We start from the raw sequence: 13907 nt of genomic DNA, 5'->3' as shown, positions 1-13907 counted from the left end.
TCCCATACACCTCATAATCTCTCTAGCTTGTCACACAGTACCCTGCCCATGCTAATGAACCAACGAATGTTCACTGAATTGAGGGATACTAGAGAAGTCAATGCATGCTGCTTTAAGATGCTTACAATCTAGTTAAGAAAATTAAATAGCAAAGCTAATATAGTAAGAGCTCTCACTCATGCATTACCCAATATACGCTGGAGACTGTAGGAGATCTTACGCCACCTCTGAGCTTCCAACGTGCATGGCAGCAAGGTTTTCTAAATTTACCAACTATATCCATAGAGAAGGAAGAAAAGGAATACCAACCCTTCTTGCCTTCTCTGCTTGGATAGGTGTCAAAGGAGAAGACAGACTTTCATTTCAAACCCAAATGAAATTACCAGGGAATAATTTGAGGTTCTACGAACTTTATTAGATCCCTGGATGCCCATGCTTTTGTCAGACTTCAGGTGGTGCCCTGTTACCTTCTGTTTTCCAGTTGAAAGTCTCCTCTGCTGCTCTGAGGCGGAGATCAATATTTTGCAGCTCTTCTTCCACTAATGGAAATTCCACCTCCAGCAGAGTTTTCATAACCTTGTTGTACCAATTTGCCATCAACTCCAAATTGGCCACAAGCTGCCGGTAGAAATCCCTGGAGGAGAACATGGCCACTGCTGTCTCTGGGATGTGTTTCATCTCTCTGGGTCCAAGATAGCTCATTTCTTTCAGCACTGATATCAGCTGGAGAAAAGAAGCAACACAATTGCCTGTCATTCAGTGATAATGAGTAATCTGCAGCACTGCTCAAGGACTGAACAATCCCAGGAGGCCCAAAAATCTTCTGGGTCTCTTCTTAAGTTCTGCTTCTATCAGTTTCTTAAATCTAGTTCAGAAAGGGAAAATCAAATATCAGGCAGAAGGAAGATGTCTCAGAAAGCAGCAAGGTTTCCTAAATCTGTAAATGATAAAGAAGAGGAAAGACTAAGAACAGAGACAAGAGTGATGGCAGGGGAGGGCTCTGCCTTCTGTGCTTTGGGCAATGCGACTGTGGAAATGATGGGCTCATGCTGGCCCAGCCAGTCGGGCTGGGTGGTCTAAAGGAGGAGAATTGTCTGGCCTGGGCTACCAACATTCATGAGAAGCCTCAAATTCAGACCTCTGTCATTCTTTCTAAATGAAACAGTCATAGCGAGTCCCTGACAGGATTGAGAGGAGGTGCACATAATACAACTTTAATTATTCAATGTATTCATTTGGAATATCCCACAACTTCTGTAACCCTCTGCTGCATTTCCTTGTCATAACATGCTAGGAGGTCAGGAAATGGAGCTCATCCAGGCAGCTCTGAACTTCTGTGGAGTCCCAAATTTAGCAGCAACTGAAGAAATAAGAAGCCAAGCAGAAAGAGTCCAGTGAAACAACAGGGTGGTTTAGTAAGACAGTCTAGTAAGACAACAGGGTTTCCAGGCACCCTCTTCTTCATCCTTCCTTATTTATTGATGTTTCTACCTGGACCCATGAGGACTGATGGGCATAGGTACAGGTGATGAAACAGATGGCCCCCGGTTCTTTCTGTCTCTACCTCACATAAAGACACCTGGCTCCTAGCTGTCCTTCCAGTGCTCTGGGCCAATTCTTCAACGCCAGTGGGCAAACCCTGCTCAGCATGCAGAGGAATGGTAACCATTTTGTGGGGAAATGGACTCAGTCTCTAGTTTTCTTGGAACTAAGCTCAAGATAGGTATTAAAAATTTAACTGCATAAAGTGAAAATTATGAAAAAAAGATGTGTGGCTATTGACGTAGTAGGGAAGTAGAGAAAGTCATGCCAAACATAAAACCACAAAATAAAACATAAATGTTTTTGTGCATAAAATATCAACATAAAATGGCCAACCTATTTGGCCATTTAAATTGGCAAAAATATTTGGAGAAGATTTCTTGGTTTCTGTCACATATTTCCTAAATATCCTAGCAAATTCACAGGAAGAGAGGGTACTTCCACTAGGAAACGGGCAAAGAACATGATGAACAAGCAGTTCATACAACAATCAATATACATGAGTAATGAACACATGATAAACAGTCAAATTTACCAGTAATCAAATAAATGCAAACTGAACTACATTGAGTTTTTTTTTTTTTTTTTAGTTCAACAGTCTAGAAACTATTTGAAGAAATGAACAGTATCTTCTCGGCAGGAAAATGACTGAGTTTCATCTTTCTAAAGAACAAGTTGATAATATTCATGAAAAGTCTCAAAATGTGAATACCCTTGGGCCCAGAAATGCCACTTCTGGGCTTTTATCCTATAGAAATAATCAAGAATGCATACAATAAAAACTAGGGATATTTGTTGTAGCATTATTTATACCATGCTTTATCCAATTTAAGATGTCATCAATTGTAAGATTCACTGTTATTTTATGTGTAACAAAAGAAAGAAGGAAAAAATGGCATTCTATTACACTATAAACATTCCCATTTCAGAGACATAAATATGTAAAAAGATGCCTCCTAGAATCAATGAAATGCAGACTGGTGAAACCGTAAAATAATGCAAATGCCCAACAATAAGACATTTAAAATAATTTAAGTGATTTACATAAATTTGAAAAAATTAACTTACACAATTCTTACCCTGTCCCCAAAGGGGCAAATTTCTGATCATGTCCCTCTCTACTGATAAGCGTGTTACTGTTCATTCTTAATAGCCCAGCTTTGGCCACACTGCTTAAAGCTGTGTGTCGAGGGGTTTTGTGCTCTTCTTGGACGTCTTAAGCTTGTAGTTGTCCCCCATCAATTCACATTATAGATTAGGTATTAATTTTACTCCTCCCTCCACCACCTTTTTCTTCCTGTCTCCCTCTTTTCCCTTCTATCACCTGCCAACATCTACAAAGTATGTCCTACGTGCTACACATGAAGACAGATAAGGTCCTTGCCCTTGGAGTATATACAGGCGGGTCCATCTTCAATACAGGACCAAGTACGGTCATATGCCAAAGACTTAATTACTATATAGTAATATATCTTATACCAAGGACTTATATCAAGGACTTAATTACTATATTTCAACATGGAGACTGTGGCCTGCTTGGTAATCAAGATATTCATCTCTTTAGGCATTTATTACTCAATATTGCTCACAGTGAATGCCAATAAAATTGATCCAAGGAGTTCAGCAAGTTAAACAGACTCATGTCTTGCCAAAGTGAAGAAATTAATTCTCCATATTCCCTGTTGACTTTGATTGCAGAGGAGGAAGTGACGTTTGCAATTTTCTTGAAAGACACCAGTATGCCATCAGGTTGGTTTTCAGCTCAATCTATAGTGCATTCCTGTAGCACAGGCAATCAGGGGAGATGTAGGTGACTGCTTTTAGCTCAGTGTGGCCAATACAGTTTTTTTGACCTGAGTAATGTCATTCTTAATACAAACTAACCTGTAGTTATCATTTTTCTCCAGCATTAAACTTTCTGTGGCTGCTATAGTCCTCACTGGTCTTCCACTCTTCTGATCATCTAAAATACTTTCTCAACCTCAGCACTTTGACATTTTTGGACAAGTAACTCTGTTCTGGTACACTGTCCTGTGCAATGCAGGAAGTTTAGCAGAATCCCTGGTGTCTATCCACTAAATGCCATTGGCACTCCTGCCTAGTTTGACAAAACAAAAATGTTTCCAGGAAGACAAAATCACCACCAGTTGAGAACCACTAATCTAGAGTCTTATTTCCAAAGCCACTCCTGGGATTTACCATATGCCATCTAGTGAAGATAAAATTTTGCATGCTAAGGTTCTGACCCCCAATTAGACCATGGGTTCCTTGAGGGCAGGAGCCAAGTCTTACATGCATTTGGTTGGCCCTCCAGTGAGCAGTCAATGGCCTTCAGACATGGTAAGTATTCAAGGTAGGTTCAGTGGGCTATGTTTGCTGCTAAATGAGTGGTGACCTTTTGCAATATTTCCTGTTGTGCAAAATCAAAGCAAAATATTGAGCAACCCCAGTGAAAAATGTGAACATAGACAACTTAATAAAACACCATACCCAAGGATTCACCCCACAAAAGAAATCCAGGGTACAAATTATTTTGAGCAGCCTTTTGCATATTCTTATAAAAAGTCTTTATGCTGGGAGGCTGAGGCAGGAGAATATCTTGAACTTGGTAGGCGGAGGTTGCAGTGAGCTGAGATCGCACTACCATACTCCAGCCTGGGTGACAAGAGTAAAACTCTGTGTCAAAAAAAAAAAAATCTTTATGCCTTTGAAATCAACAGAGTCCAAAGAAGTTCTTCAGGTACCCAAAGGAGAGCTACTATTAGCCGACTGACCTGTGGATTAAAGTTGACAGTGATCTCCTTCGTCTCTGGGTCACGTTTCAGAAGTGGCTGAGAAAGATTGCAATGTGACTTCTCTGACACCGTCTGACACCAGTCCTCATAAAGTCTTGTCTCATACCTGCAAGGGTCAGAGACAACAGCCACCTCATAAGGCCCCTCTCCACTCCCCAGTACCTGGTCATGATCTGCAACATGAATTGAAGATGCTACTAGTCAGTGACCCAGCCAGGCTGAATCAGCTTCTGTGGGTAACCACAAATTTCTAAAGGGAGCATTGCTTCAATCAGAGAAGAGAAAGACTCCATGAGACCACCTTTCAGGGAGATAAGGAAGTTGTGATTAGTCTCAGTAAATTTGGAAGAAATTACAGGGGAAGAATTGTTCTCACACTAATTTTTTTCTTTTTTGAGATGGAGTCTCACTCTGTCACCCAGGCTGGAGGGCAGTGGTGTGATCTTGGCTTACTGCAACCTCTGCCTTTTGAGTTAAAGCGATTCTCCTGCCTCAGCCTTGTAAGTAGTTGGGATTATAGGCACATGCCACCACGGCCAGGTAATTTTTTGTATTTTTAGTAGAGACGGGGTTTAACTGTCTTAGCCAGGATGATCTCGATCTCTTGACCTTGTGATCTGCCCACTTTGGCTGCCCTAAGTGATAGGATTACAGGCATGAGCCATCTCACATTAATCTTTATGTAGCTTATGGACGTTCATCATTCAGTCATTACACACTGACTGAGTACCTACTGTGTTCTGGGATTGGGGGATAAAAATGATGGATGAGTACCTAACAGTAAAGGCAGTTAATGGTGAGGATCACAGGTAAACAGATCACCTTGACACAGTGCAGCAGGTGCAATCCTAAAGAAATGTACAGGGCATCAGGCACCTAATGGCAGAGATGGAGGGCTGGGGATGATAAGAAGAATGTCAGGGAAGGTTTCATAGGAGAAGTGATGAAGGGATGCTTGCCTGAGTCTTAGAGGATGGGCAGAGGTTGGGTGGCGAAGGGAGACTGAGCATTCCTGGCATGGCCAATGGGTAGAGGGGAGAAGCAGCATGGCTGAGTACTTGAAACAAGAACTACAGAGCATGGCAGAGGCTGGAGATGATGGTGCAGTGGGGGGGCGGGGAGGGGAAGCATGGACCACCTCAAGGAGGACTTTTCATGTCATGTTAAGGAGGCTAGGAGAACCACTGCAAGGCCTCCCAGCTGGTGGTGGCTGTGATGACATTACTGGATTTGGTAACAATGTGGGTACTGAGGGGAACGGATCTGAAGGCAGCAAGGACTGTTAGGAAGCCGCTGCAGCAGTTTAGCCTGGAGAAGTTCCAGCCTCTTGTGAAGATGCTGGTGGTGGAGACAAAGAGAAGTGGATGGACTTGAAGTTATTTTGGAGGTAAAAAGGGGTGGAATGTGTGTTACTTGGCAGGTAGAGGTGCTATGAGCTAATTTGTCTGGAACAATGCTAAGCGTAATCACAATCATAATCGGAACCGCTACAACTACGAGAACCATCCCCTGGTTCTGCCTTCTGAATCAGGAGAAAGAGCAAATGGCAGAAGGAGAAGAAATGGCTGTTTTCAGACCCCGAGCTCCCGAAAGACTCATTCAGCTTCAAAGCAGGAACAACTCTGAAGTCATATAAAACTTTCACTCTTATGCTTTCTTCATAAAATGATGCAGGATGTATTTTTAAACTTATTTCCTCTCTGTGCAGCATGCACTGTTGCTTTCTGCTTAGTAAGCAGCTGTGGCAATGTTCCGTGACGCCAATCTTGGGAGTATCGCGAGTAGCGCCCCAATCCTAGAGCTAGTTCACACTCCCAGCAAAACTACAACGGAAAAGTATTTGTTTCCAGAATAGAGCTGAATTCCACCAGAGACCCTACGCCTGCAACCCGGAAATACCGTACTCACAAATATTGTGGTTATAACATAAAACACACAGTGATACTTCAAAGCCACTGAGGAACCTGCACAAACTAGGAGCTGCAAAAGGCATCGTGGAGGCTGTGTGATTTGCGGACCAACGCAATCCCGGAAGTTGCTTACTTTTCTAGCAATGAGAGCGTATCTTCATATTTTTGTTTCATTCGCTTTCCTTCTGCAGATTCCATGCAACTATTCGTACCAAAGAGAAAAAGGGACACAGAATGAGAAGTCAAAACAATAATCCAAAGAACAAACTGCATTTTTTTTTTTTTGAGATAGGGTTTTGCTCTTGTTGCCCAGGCTGGAGTGCAATGCAGTCTTTAAAAGAGCGTGAATAGCTCCTTGGCTGGTTTCCAAATAGCCCTAACAGAGCCCTTCTTCTTCCCGAACATCCTACTCTGGCCACTAGAGGGCATCTGCACTTCCTGAAATGCAAACAGCTCTGCAAGTGACAGAGTTCTCATAACCTTTTGGGCCTGGAGCTCCAACACCCTCACCTACCTAAGCCAGTCACACACAAGGTAAATGAGGTCCTTCAAAAATTTCAATAAAAGGGAAATCGAAAATATGAAAAAAATTATAGGTGCTATAGTTCTCTGTATTTAAGACCATCAATTGTTATATACAATCATGCACCACATGGCATTTTGGTCAACATATATGCGCATGTAAGACACCAGTCCCATAAGACTTTAATGAAGCTGGAAAATTCCTGTTGCCTAGTGCCACAGTGCAAGACATTGCTCATACGCTTGTGGTAAAGCTGGTGTCAACAAACCTACTGTGCTGCCAATCGTATAAAAGTGTAGAGTAACGCCCTGGGCCTTCGCATTCACTCACCATCCGCTCATGGACTCACTTACAGCAACTTCCCATCCTGCGAGCTCCATTCATCGTAAGTGTCCTACACAAGTGTACCATTTTTTATCTTGTATGCCATATTTTTTGCTGTACTTTTTATTTTATTTATTTGTTTTTTGAGATGGAGTCTCATTCTGTTGCCAGGCTGGAGTGCAATGGCATGATCTCAGCTCACCACAACAACTGACTCCCAGGTTCAAGCGATTCTCCTGCCTCAGCCTCTCGAGTAGTTGGGATTACAGGCACGCACCACCACACCAAGCTAATTTTTGTATTTTTTAGTAGGGGTGGGGTTTCGCCATGTTGGCCAGGCTGGTCTCAAACTCCTGACCTCATGATCCACCTGTATTGGCCTCCCAAAGTGCTGGGATTATAGGCATGAGCCACTGCGTCCAGCCTGCTGTACTTTTTCTATGTTCAGATATGTTTAGATACACAAACACTTATCACAGTGCTACAATTGCCTGCAATACTGAGGACAGTCACACACTGCACAGATTTGTAGCCTAGGAGCAATGCACTAGACCATAGAGCATATTGATCATACAGTGTTTTGCTCCTAGGCTACGCTAGACCATAGCACATTTGTAGCCTAGCAGCAATATGCTAGACCATAGATGTAAATTTGTGTAAATACACTCTCTGACATTCACATCATGATGAAATTGCCTAGGAATATACTTCTCAGAACATAACCCCATTGGTAAGTGATGCATGATTGTTTATAACACTATATGCCAGGTAAATATCTAGGTAGGTACATGCATATTAAAAAAATATATATATATGTTTACATTTACATATATATATATATATATGGAGAGAGAGAGAGAGAGAGAGACAGACAGACAGAGTCTTGCTCTGTCACTCAGGCTACAGTACAGTAGCATGATCTTGGTTCACTGCAACCTCCACCTCCTGAGGTTCAAGCGATTCTCTTGCCTCAGCCTCCTGAATAGCTGGGATTACAGATGTGTGCCACCATGTCCGGCTAATTTTTGTATTTTTAGTAGAGATGGGGTTTCTCCATGTTGGCCAGACTGGTCTCAAACTCCTGACCTTGTGATCTGACCGCCTTGGCCTCCCAAAGTGCTGGGATTACAGGCGTGAGCCACTGCACCTGGCCTTTTATATATATTTAAATATGTCTGTTTCCCCTTTTCTGAAATCCATCTAGAAGATGTGATCAGAAACACTACCACTTCTTCATGTTTTTACATGAGGGCCCCTCCCAGCTTTTACCACTGAAACATGTGTATATGTAATGCATACATGTGTGTACACATGTACACATAACACACATAAACACAAGTGCCTTTGTGTGTGCATGCACACACACACACACACACACACACACACGGAGGCTTCTGCAGAAATGCTAAAGACCACAGAGGAGCACGTGGCTCGAGGCACAACGGGTTTTGGCACTTGCTGCAACACTAATGAAAGTCATCTCCTGGGAAAAAAAAATCGGTAAAGTCTCTTTAATTCTTCTAAACTTTCACACTAACTATGTGGAGGATTATTTCTGTTTGTCCTGGTGGCAAAATGAGGCAGCTTACTGCAGAGATTCCTTAAAATCCGCTTGCTCTTTAAACTAACATAGGATTTCTTCACTAGATCCCTTGAGCTTTCCACAGAAGCCCTCACGCCTGCAGAAAAAGCACTGAATTTGCTGGCATTTTTTTCCCGCAGTTACTCATTCCACTTTCGTGGTGAATGAGCAGATGCATCTGCCAGACAGCAAGGAGAGGTGGAACATGTTCCAGCCCGAATGGGTGCTCTCCCCTCCCAGGCTGTGTGATTTCCACCAGCCCCACAGGCCCCAACCCAGGTCTCAGTTTTGTATCTAGAAAAGAATGAGGCCAGGGCAGAGTGAGGCTTCTCCCGTGGGCATGTCACCGAGTGGGTCTGGGGAGTCACAGGAATAAGCACAGTGAAATTCCCTGAAGCCTCCATGTCACCTCATGGTGAGAAATCTAAAACATTTTAAATAACCAGTCACTTCCTATTATAGAGCACAATATACCTTTGAATTCATTTGTAAAACAAGGGATCACACTTATAATCCCAACACTTTGGGAGGCTGAGGTGGGCGGATCACGAGGTCAAGAGATCAAGATCATCCTGGCCAACATGGTGAAACCTCATCTCTACCAAAAATACAAAAATTAGTTGGGCATGGTGGTGCGCCTGTAGTCCCAGCTACTCGGGAGGCCGAGGCAGGAAAATCGCTTAAACCGGGGAGGCAGAGGTTGCACTGAGCTGAGATCGCACCACTGCTCTCCAGCCTGGGCGACAGGGCAAGACTCCATCTCAAAAAAAAAAAAAAAAAAAAAAAAAAAAAAAAAGCAAGGGGGAGTTTTCACAGGAATTACAGAGGTCTCTGTTGTGTGCCTTCCAGATCCCCTCGTGGGACCAGGCTCTAGTGTGCCTTCAAACCTCCCCACTTCCACCCCTGCCTCACCCTGTCCCCTCCAGCCAGGAGTGTTGGCTGCTGCAGAAGCAATGCTGCCTCCCTCTTTGGGAACAGCCTTGGCCAAAGCGAGCTGCCTGGTCCAAAGGTCACACCCCTCCTCCGGAAAGCCCACATCCAACCAGCTGATGTTGGGGTACAGAGGCAGGACAGCTCTGAAGGGCCCAAGCTCCCTTGAGCACTGGCTGAGGCCTCCATTGCAACTCTCTTGCAGCTCAGCAGCTCAGCTTCTTTCTCTGCCCAATCCATTGCCCCTCCCTCATGGGTGCTGTTCCTGAAAGGCTCTCTGTAAATTCCTGCACACACATCATAGATCTGCTCCCTGGGAACCAGACCTGTGACAGCTACTGCAGTCCACATTTTAGAGGCAGCCCTGGCATCCCCCTGCCCCCCCCGTCACATTCACATATCTTCACCCTTCCACTGCATAACTGGCACGCATGAGGGCTCAGTCCTACTCCCTCCCAAACTTCCCAGGGTTGGAGGTCCCTGGGAAGTGTTCTGGATTAGGAGCCTGGAGAACCAGGCATTTTTTCCCCAGTTCTTTCTTTGCCTGTCTCTAGGATCTTGGACAAGTTATCTCTCTTCAATTCTTCCGTTTCTTCATCTGAAAATAAAGAGCCTGCCCAGACCCAAGCAGATGCTACAAATGGATCACCCACAGGGCAGACCTGCCTCACAGGCGTGCTTTGTTAGATCTGCGCAGTTTGAGAAAAAATTGAATCCTTGATCATTGGAAAATTGGATGTTCACCTTCAAAATCCAGTTTCCAGCTTACCTCCAACAGTCAGGATATTGCCCACATTGGGTCTGCCCTTCGGCTTGGCAACGCTGGAGTGGGGTGTTGGTGGCTCCCTGCAGACCCCATCCTGGCTGTCCTACAGCACCTGCCTCACTAACTCATTTGCATTTGTCTGGCCTCTGATGGTGTTGAGTCTTCCTACTTGGACCAGGCCAGAGGGTCTCTAAGACTTTCCCTAACTCCAAAAAGCCTGTGAGTCCAAAGGCCAGACTTTCATTCCTTTCCTTCTGTTATGTTTTCCAAAACCTGTGTGCTCTTAGCAAGATTCAGTCTTTTAGAAACAGAGAACCAAGAAAGACTGCCTTTCCTCAGGCAGCATCTTAAACACCACAGCACAATTGGCAGCTGAGATGCTTCTAGCTCAGCTTCTAACCTTAGCTGTGAGGCAAGCTGATGGTTTCCAAACCTGGTCACCATCAGAATCACAGGAGGAGCTTGCTGAAGGGGCAGATTCACAGCCCACAGCTGATTCAGATTCAGCCAGTGACAGGTGAGGCCCTGGAACCCACATCTTTAACAGGTTTCTTAGGGTTGTTCTGATTTACAAGGACCTCATACTGCACCCGAGGAAACACTGGGCTTCATTATTTTCCAGTGGCCTCAGCAGCAAGGAGACATGTGGGAGAACTCCCCAGACCTTGAAATCCCTGGCTCATTGCCCACTAGAAATGAATCCCATGGAGCAAAAGGAGTCAGCCAGTTACACCTCACTTAACACTAAGGGGCCTGCTTGTCAGTCCAAATGCGTCAATATCATGACTGCTTGGCCAACAGGTATCTAATCCCTTGCTGGAAATGGAAAGAAAGGAAGATGACTTTCCTGTCTTTGTGAAGGGGGTTTCATTTCTACAGCACTCGGATTCCAAGGCAGGAAGAGCAGCCCAGGACAAACCCAGCTTTCAGGAACACAATACTCACGAGTGTGTAATGCGTCCAAAGTTTCTGAAAGGACCCTGGATGCGTTGCCTCAGCTCCTGTGCCCAGCGGAGGCCCCCAGCCACGGCAGGCATGTTCTTGTGCACGGGGGAGAACCCTGGGGACACGGCACAGACAGACGGAAATGGGTCCAGAGCACTGCAGCCCTCTCCACCCTGCAAACGCCTCCCGCCAGATACTTCTTTTACCTAATCTACCTCCAGACTAAAGTCACCTGGGAGCACAATGGAGTTCCTGTAGGGAGGGGAGCTTCTGTTAAAGAGAAAGCAAGCCTGACTGAGACAACACTCACAGCCTCAAGGGACTTGGGTCCCCAGCCCAAGCTATTCTGATTTAATTGCTCTTTGGAGGGGCCCAGCCATGAGTGTTTCAAGGAGTCTCACTCTGTTGCCCAGGCTGGAGTACAGTGGCGAAATCTCAGCTCACTGCAACCTCTGCCTCCCAGGTTCAGGCGATTCTCCTGTCTCAGCCTCCTGAGTAGGTGGGATTACAGGTGTCCACCACCGCGCCTGGCTAATTCTTATATTCTTAGTAGGGATGGGGTTTTACCATATTGGTCAGGCTGGTCTTGAACTCCTGACCTCGGGTGATCCACTCACCTCAACCTCCCAAAGTGCTGGGATTACAGGTGTGAGCCACTGCACCCAGCCGCCATTGAGTGTTTTTTTAAAAGCTCTCAACATGACTCTAAATGAACAGTCACGGGTGAAACAATCCCTTAAACAGACAACTCAATCACTCTGGGTCTCAATTTTCTCTTCTGTAAAATGGGAATAATATCTTCCCTGCTTAATTAATGTCCAGGGTTCCCGTGAGAATTTAGTAAGATGATAAATGAGGCAGGCCATGTGGATTATGGAGCCCTGGACTCGAGTTAGCACAGACGAGATATGCTTATGTTGGCCCAGGCATTGGGTGTGTTTGCTTATATTTAGTAGTCAGGATTTAACGAATGTGAGATTTCACTTTTTAAAGAACCTCACTTTCCAGCTTCTCTCTTAAAATGAGAAGATTAGCAAGAATCAGCTGGCATTTCTAACCAGCAACTAGAGAAGTAGTCACTTCCTTTATTTCACCACGGATGCCACCCTTCCCTGGCGTCACCACACTCAGTCCAGATCCATGATTGTCATTTCCCGCTTGTGCTCCTTGACAGGCAAAATTCTAAGATGACCCCCAATTACTCTCACCCTCAAATAATCCTCTCCCCTTTAAGCGTGGGCACAAACTGTGGCTATGATGTGAGCTCACTCCTGTGGTCATGTTATGTTATACAGCAGGAGGAGAAGGAGGACCCTGGGTGGGCCTGACCTAAGGAGGTGAGCCCTTAAAAGCAGAATGCTGGCCAGGCACGGTGGCTCACACCTGTAATCCCAGCACTTTGGAAGTCCAAGGAGGACAGGAGATAGAGACGAGCCTTGCCAACACAGTGAAACCCCATCTCTACTAAATACGAAAATCAGCCTGGCATGGTGGCACATACCTATAGTCCCAGCTACTTGGGAGACTGAGGCAGGAGAATCGCTTGAACCTGGGAGGTGGAGGTTGCAGTGAGCTGAGATCGTGCCACTGCACTCCAGCCTGGCTACAGGGTGAGACTCCGTCTCAAAAAAAGAAACAAAACAGGCAGAATGTTTCCTCTGGCTGGTAGCAGGAGAGGAAGGCAGAGATTTGGTGCATAAGAGGATTTAACGTCCTGTTGCTGGCTTGAAGATGGAGGTGGCTTCTAGTTGCTAAGAATGGCCCTTGGCTGACAGCCAACAGGAAGTGGAGACTTCACTCCCACAGTCATGAAGAACTGGATTTTACCAACAGAAAGGAGGCTGGCAGTGGATTTTTCCTCCAGAGCCTCCAGATGCAAGCTCAGCCTGGCTGACGCCTTAATTTCAGTTTTGGGATTCTCTCAGTAGAGAACCCAGATGCACCATGCTGGACTCCTGACCTACAGAAGGGTGAGCTGAAAGATGGGTGGTGGTGTTTTAAGGTACCAAGGTCATGGTCATTTGTGACCGATATAGCTTCTGAAGACATTAGAGTTTTCAGACTCTGTATTGGACCCTAAGAAGTCATTAGGATGATCCCACATAATGCTTGGCCAACAGATTTTCCCAAAATGACTTCTACGTGGAGGCAATTCTTGATGATCTCACCGTGAAACCTACTTGCAAGCAGAGCGATCCTGTTACTCAGCTACTTAAAAGTCTTTGATAATTTCCCATAGCCTCGATGACGAATTCCAAATTCCTTAACGTGGCACTCTGAGCACTTCCCAAGCTGACCCTAATGTTGTGGCCGACTGGGTGTCTTCTGCACACCTTGTGTGGCTATAGGCAGTCCCAGCCGATCACCTCCCGCATCCTCCCATGTCTACTCTGAAGGCCTCTGCCTCTTCTCCTTTACTGTTGATCTCCCAACTTTTAGGGCTCAGCTCAACTCCCTGTTCCATAAGCCTACCTTCGAATCTCAAGGTGCCATGATGCATCTTATCTTGTTAGTGTTTTCTTTTCATAAAGAGATCACTGCAGAAATTCTTTCGTAAGGAGTTAATAATTTGTTTCATCCAAATGGCATC

At 45.1% G+C, this 13907-nt stretch overlaps 1 protein-coding gene across 6 annotated transcripts in view; it reads right to left on the bottom strand.

Annotated features, from left to right (window-relative positions):
• DNAH9 (dynein axonemal heavy chain 9) overlaps positions 1–13907 on the bottom strand; it is a 346949-nt gene that overhangs the window by 300242 nt on the left and 32800 nt on the right. For all 6 annotated transcript variants that reach the window (XM_039476345.2, XM_074388185.1, XM_010339862.3 and 3 more), the window contains 4 exons: positions 11318–11432; positions 6381–6449; positions 4317–4443; positions 468–723 (listed from right to left, as the gene is read on the bottom strand). In XM_039476345.2, the coding sequence (XP_039332279.2) occupies positions 468–723; positions 4317–4443; positions 6381–6449; positions 11318–11432 (567 nt within the window). The remainder of the gene's footprint in view (positions 1–467; positions 724–4316; positions 4444–6380; positions 6450–11317; positions 11433–13907) is intronic.

This window comes from Saimiri boliviensis, chromosome 17, assembly GCF_048565385.1.
Source record: "Saimiri boliviensis isolate mSaiBol1 chromosome 17, mSaiBol1.pri, whole genome shotgun sequence".
Lineage (NCBI taxonomy): Eukaryota > Metazoa > Chordata > Mammalia > Primates > Cebidae > Saimiri > Saimiri boliviensis.
Note: the sequence above shows the minus strand (reverse complement) of the source record. Positions and strands in the feature narration are given on the sequence as shown.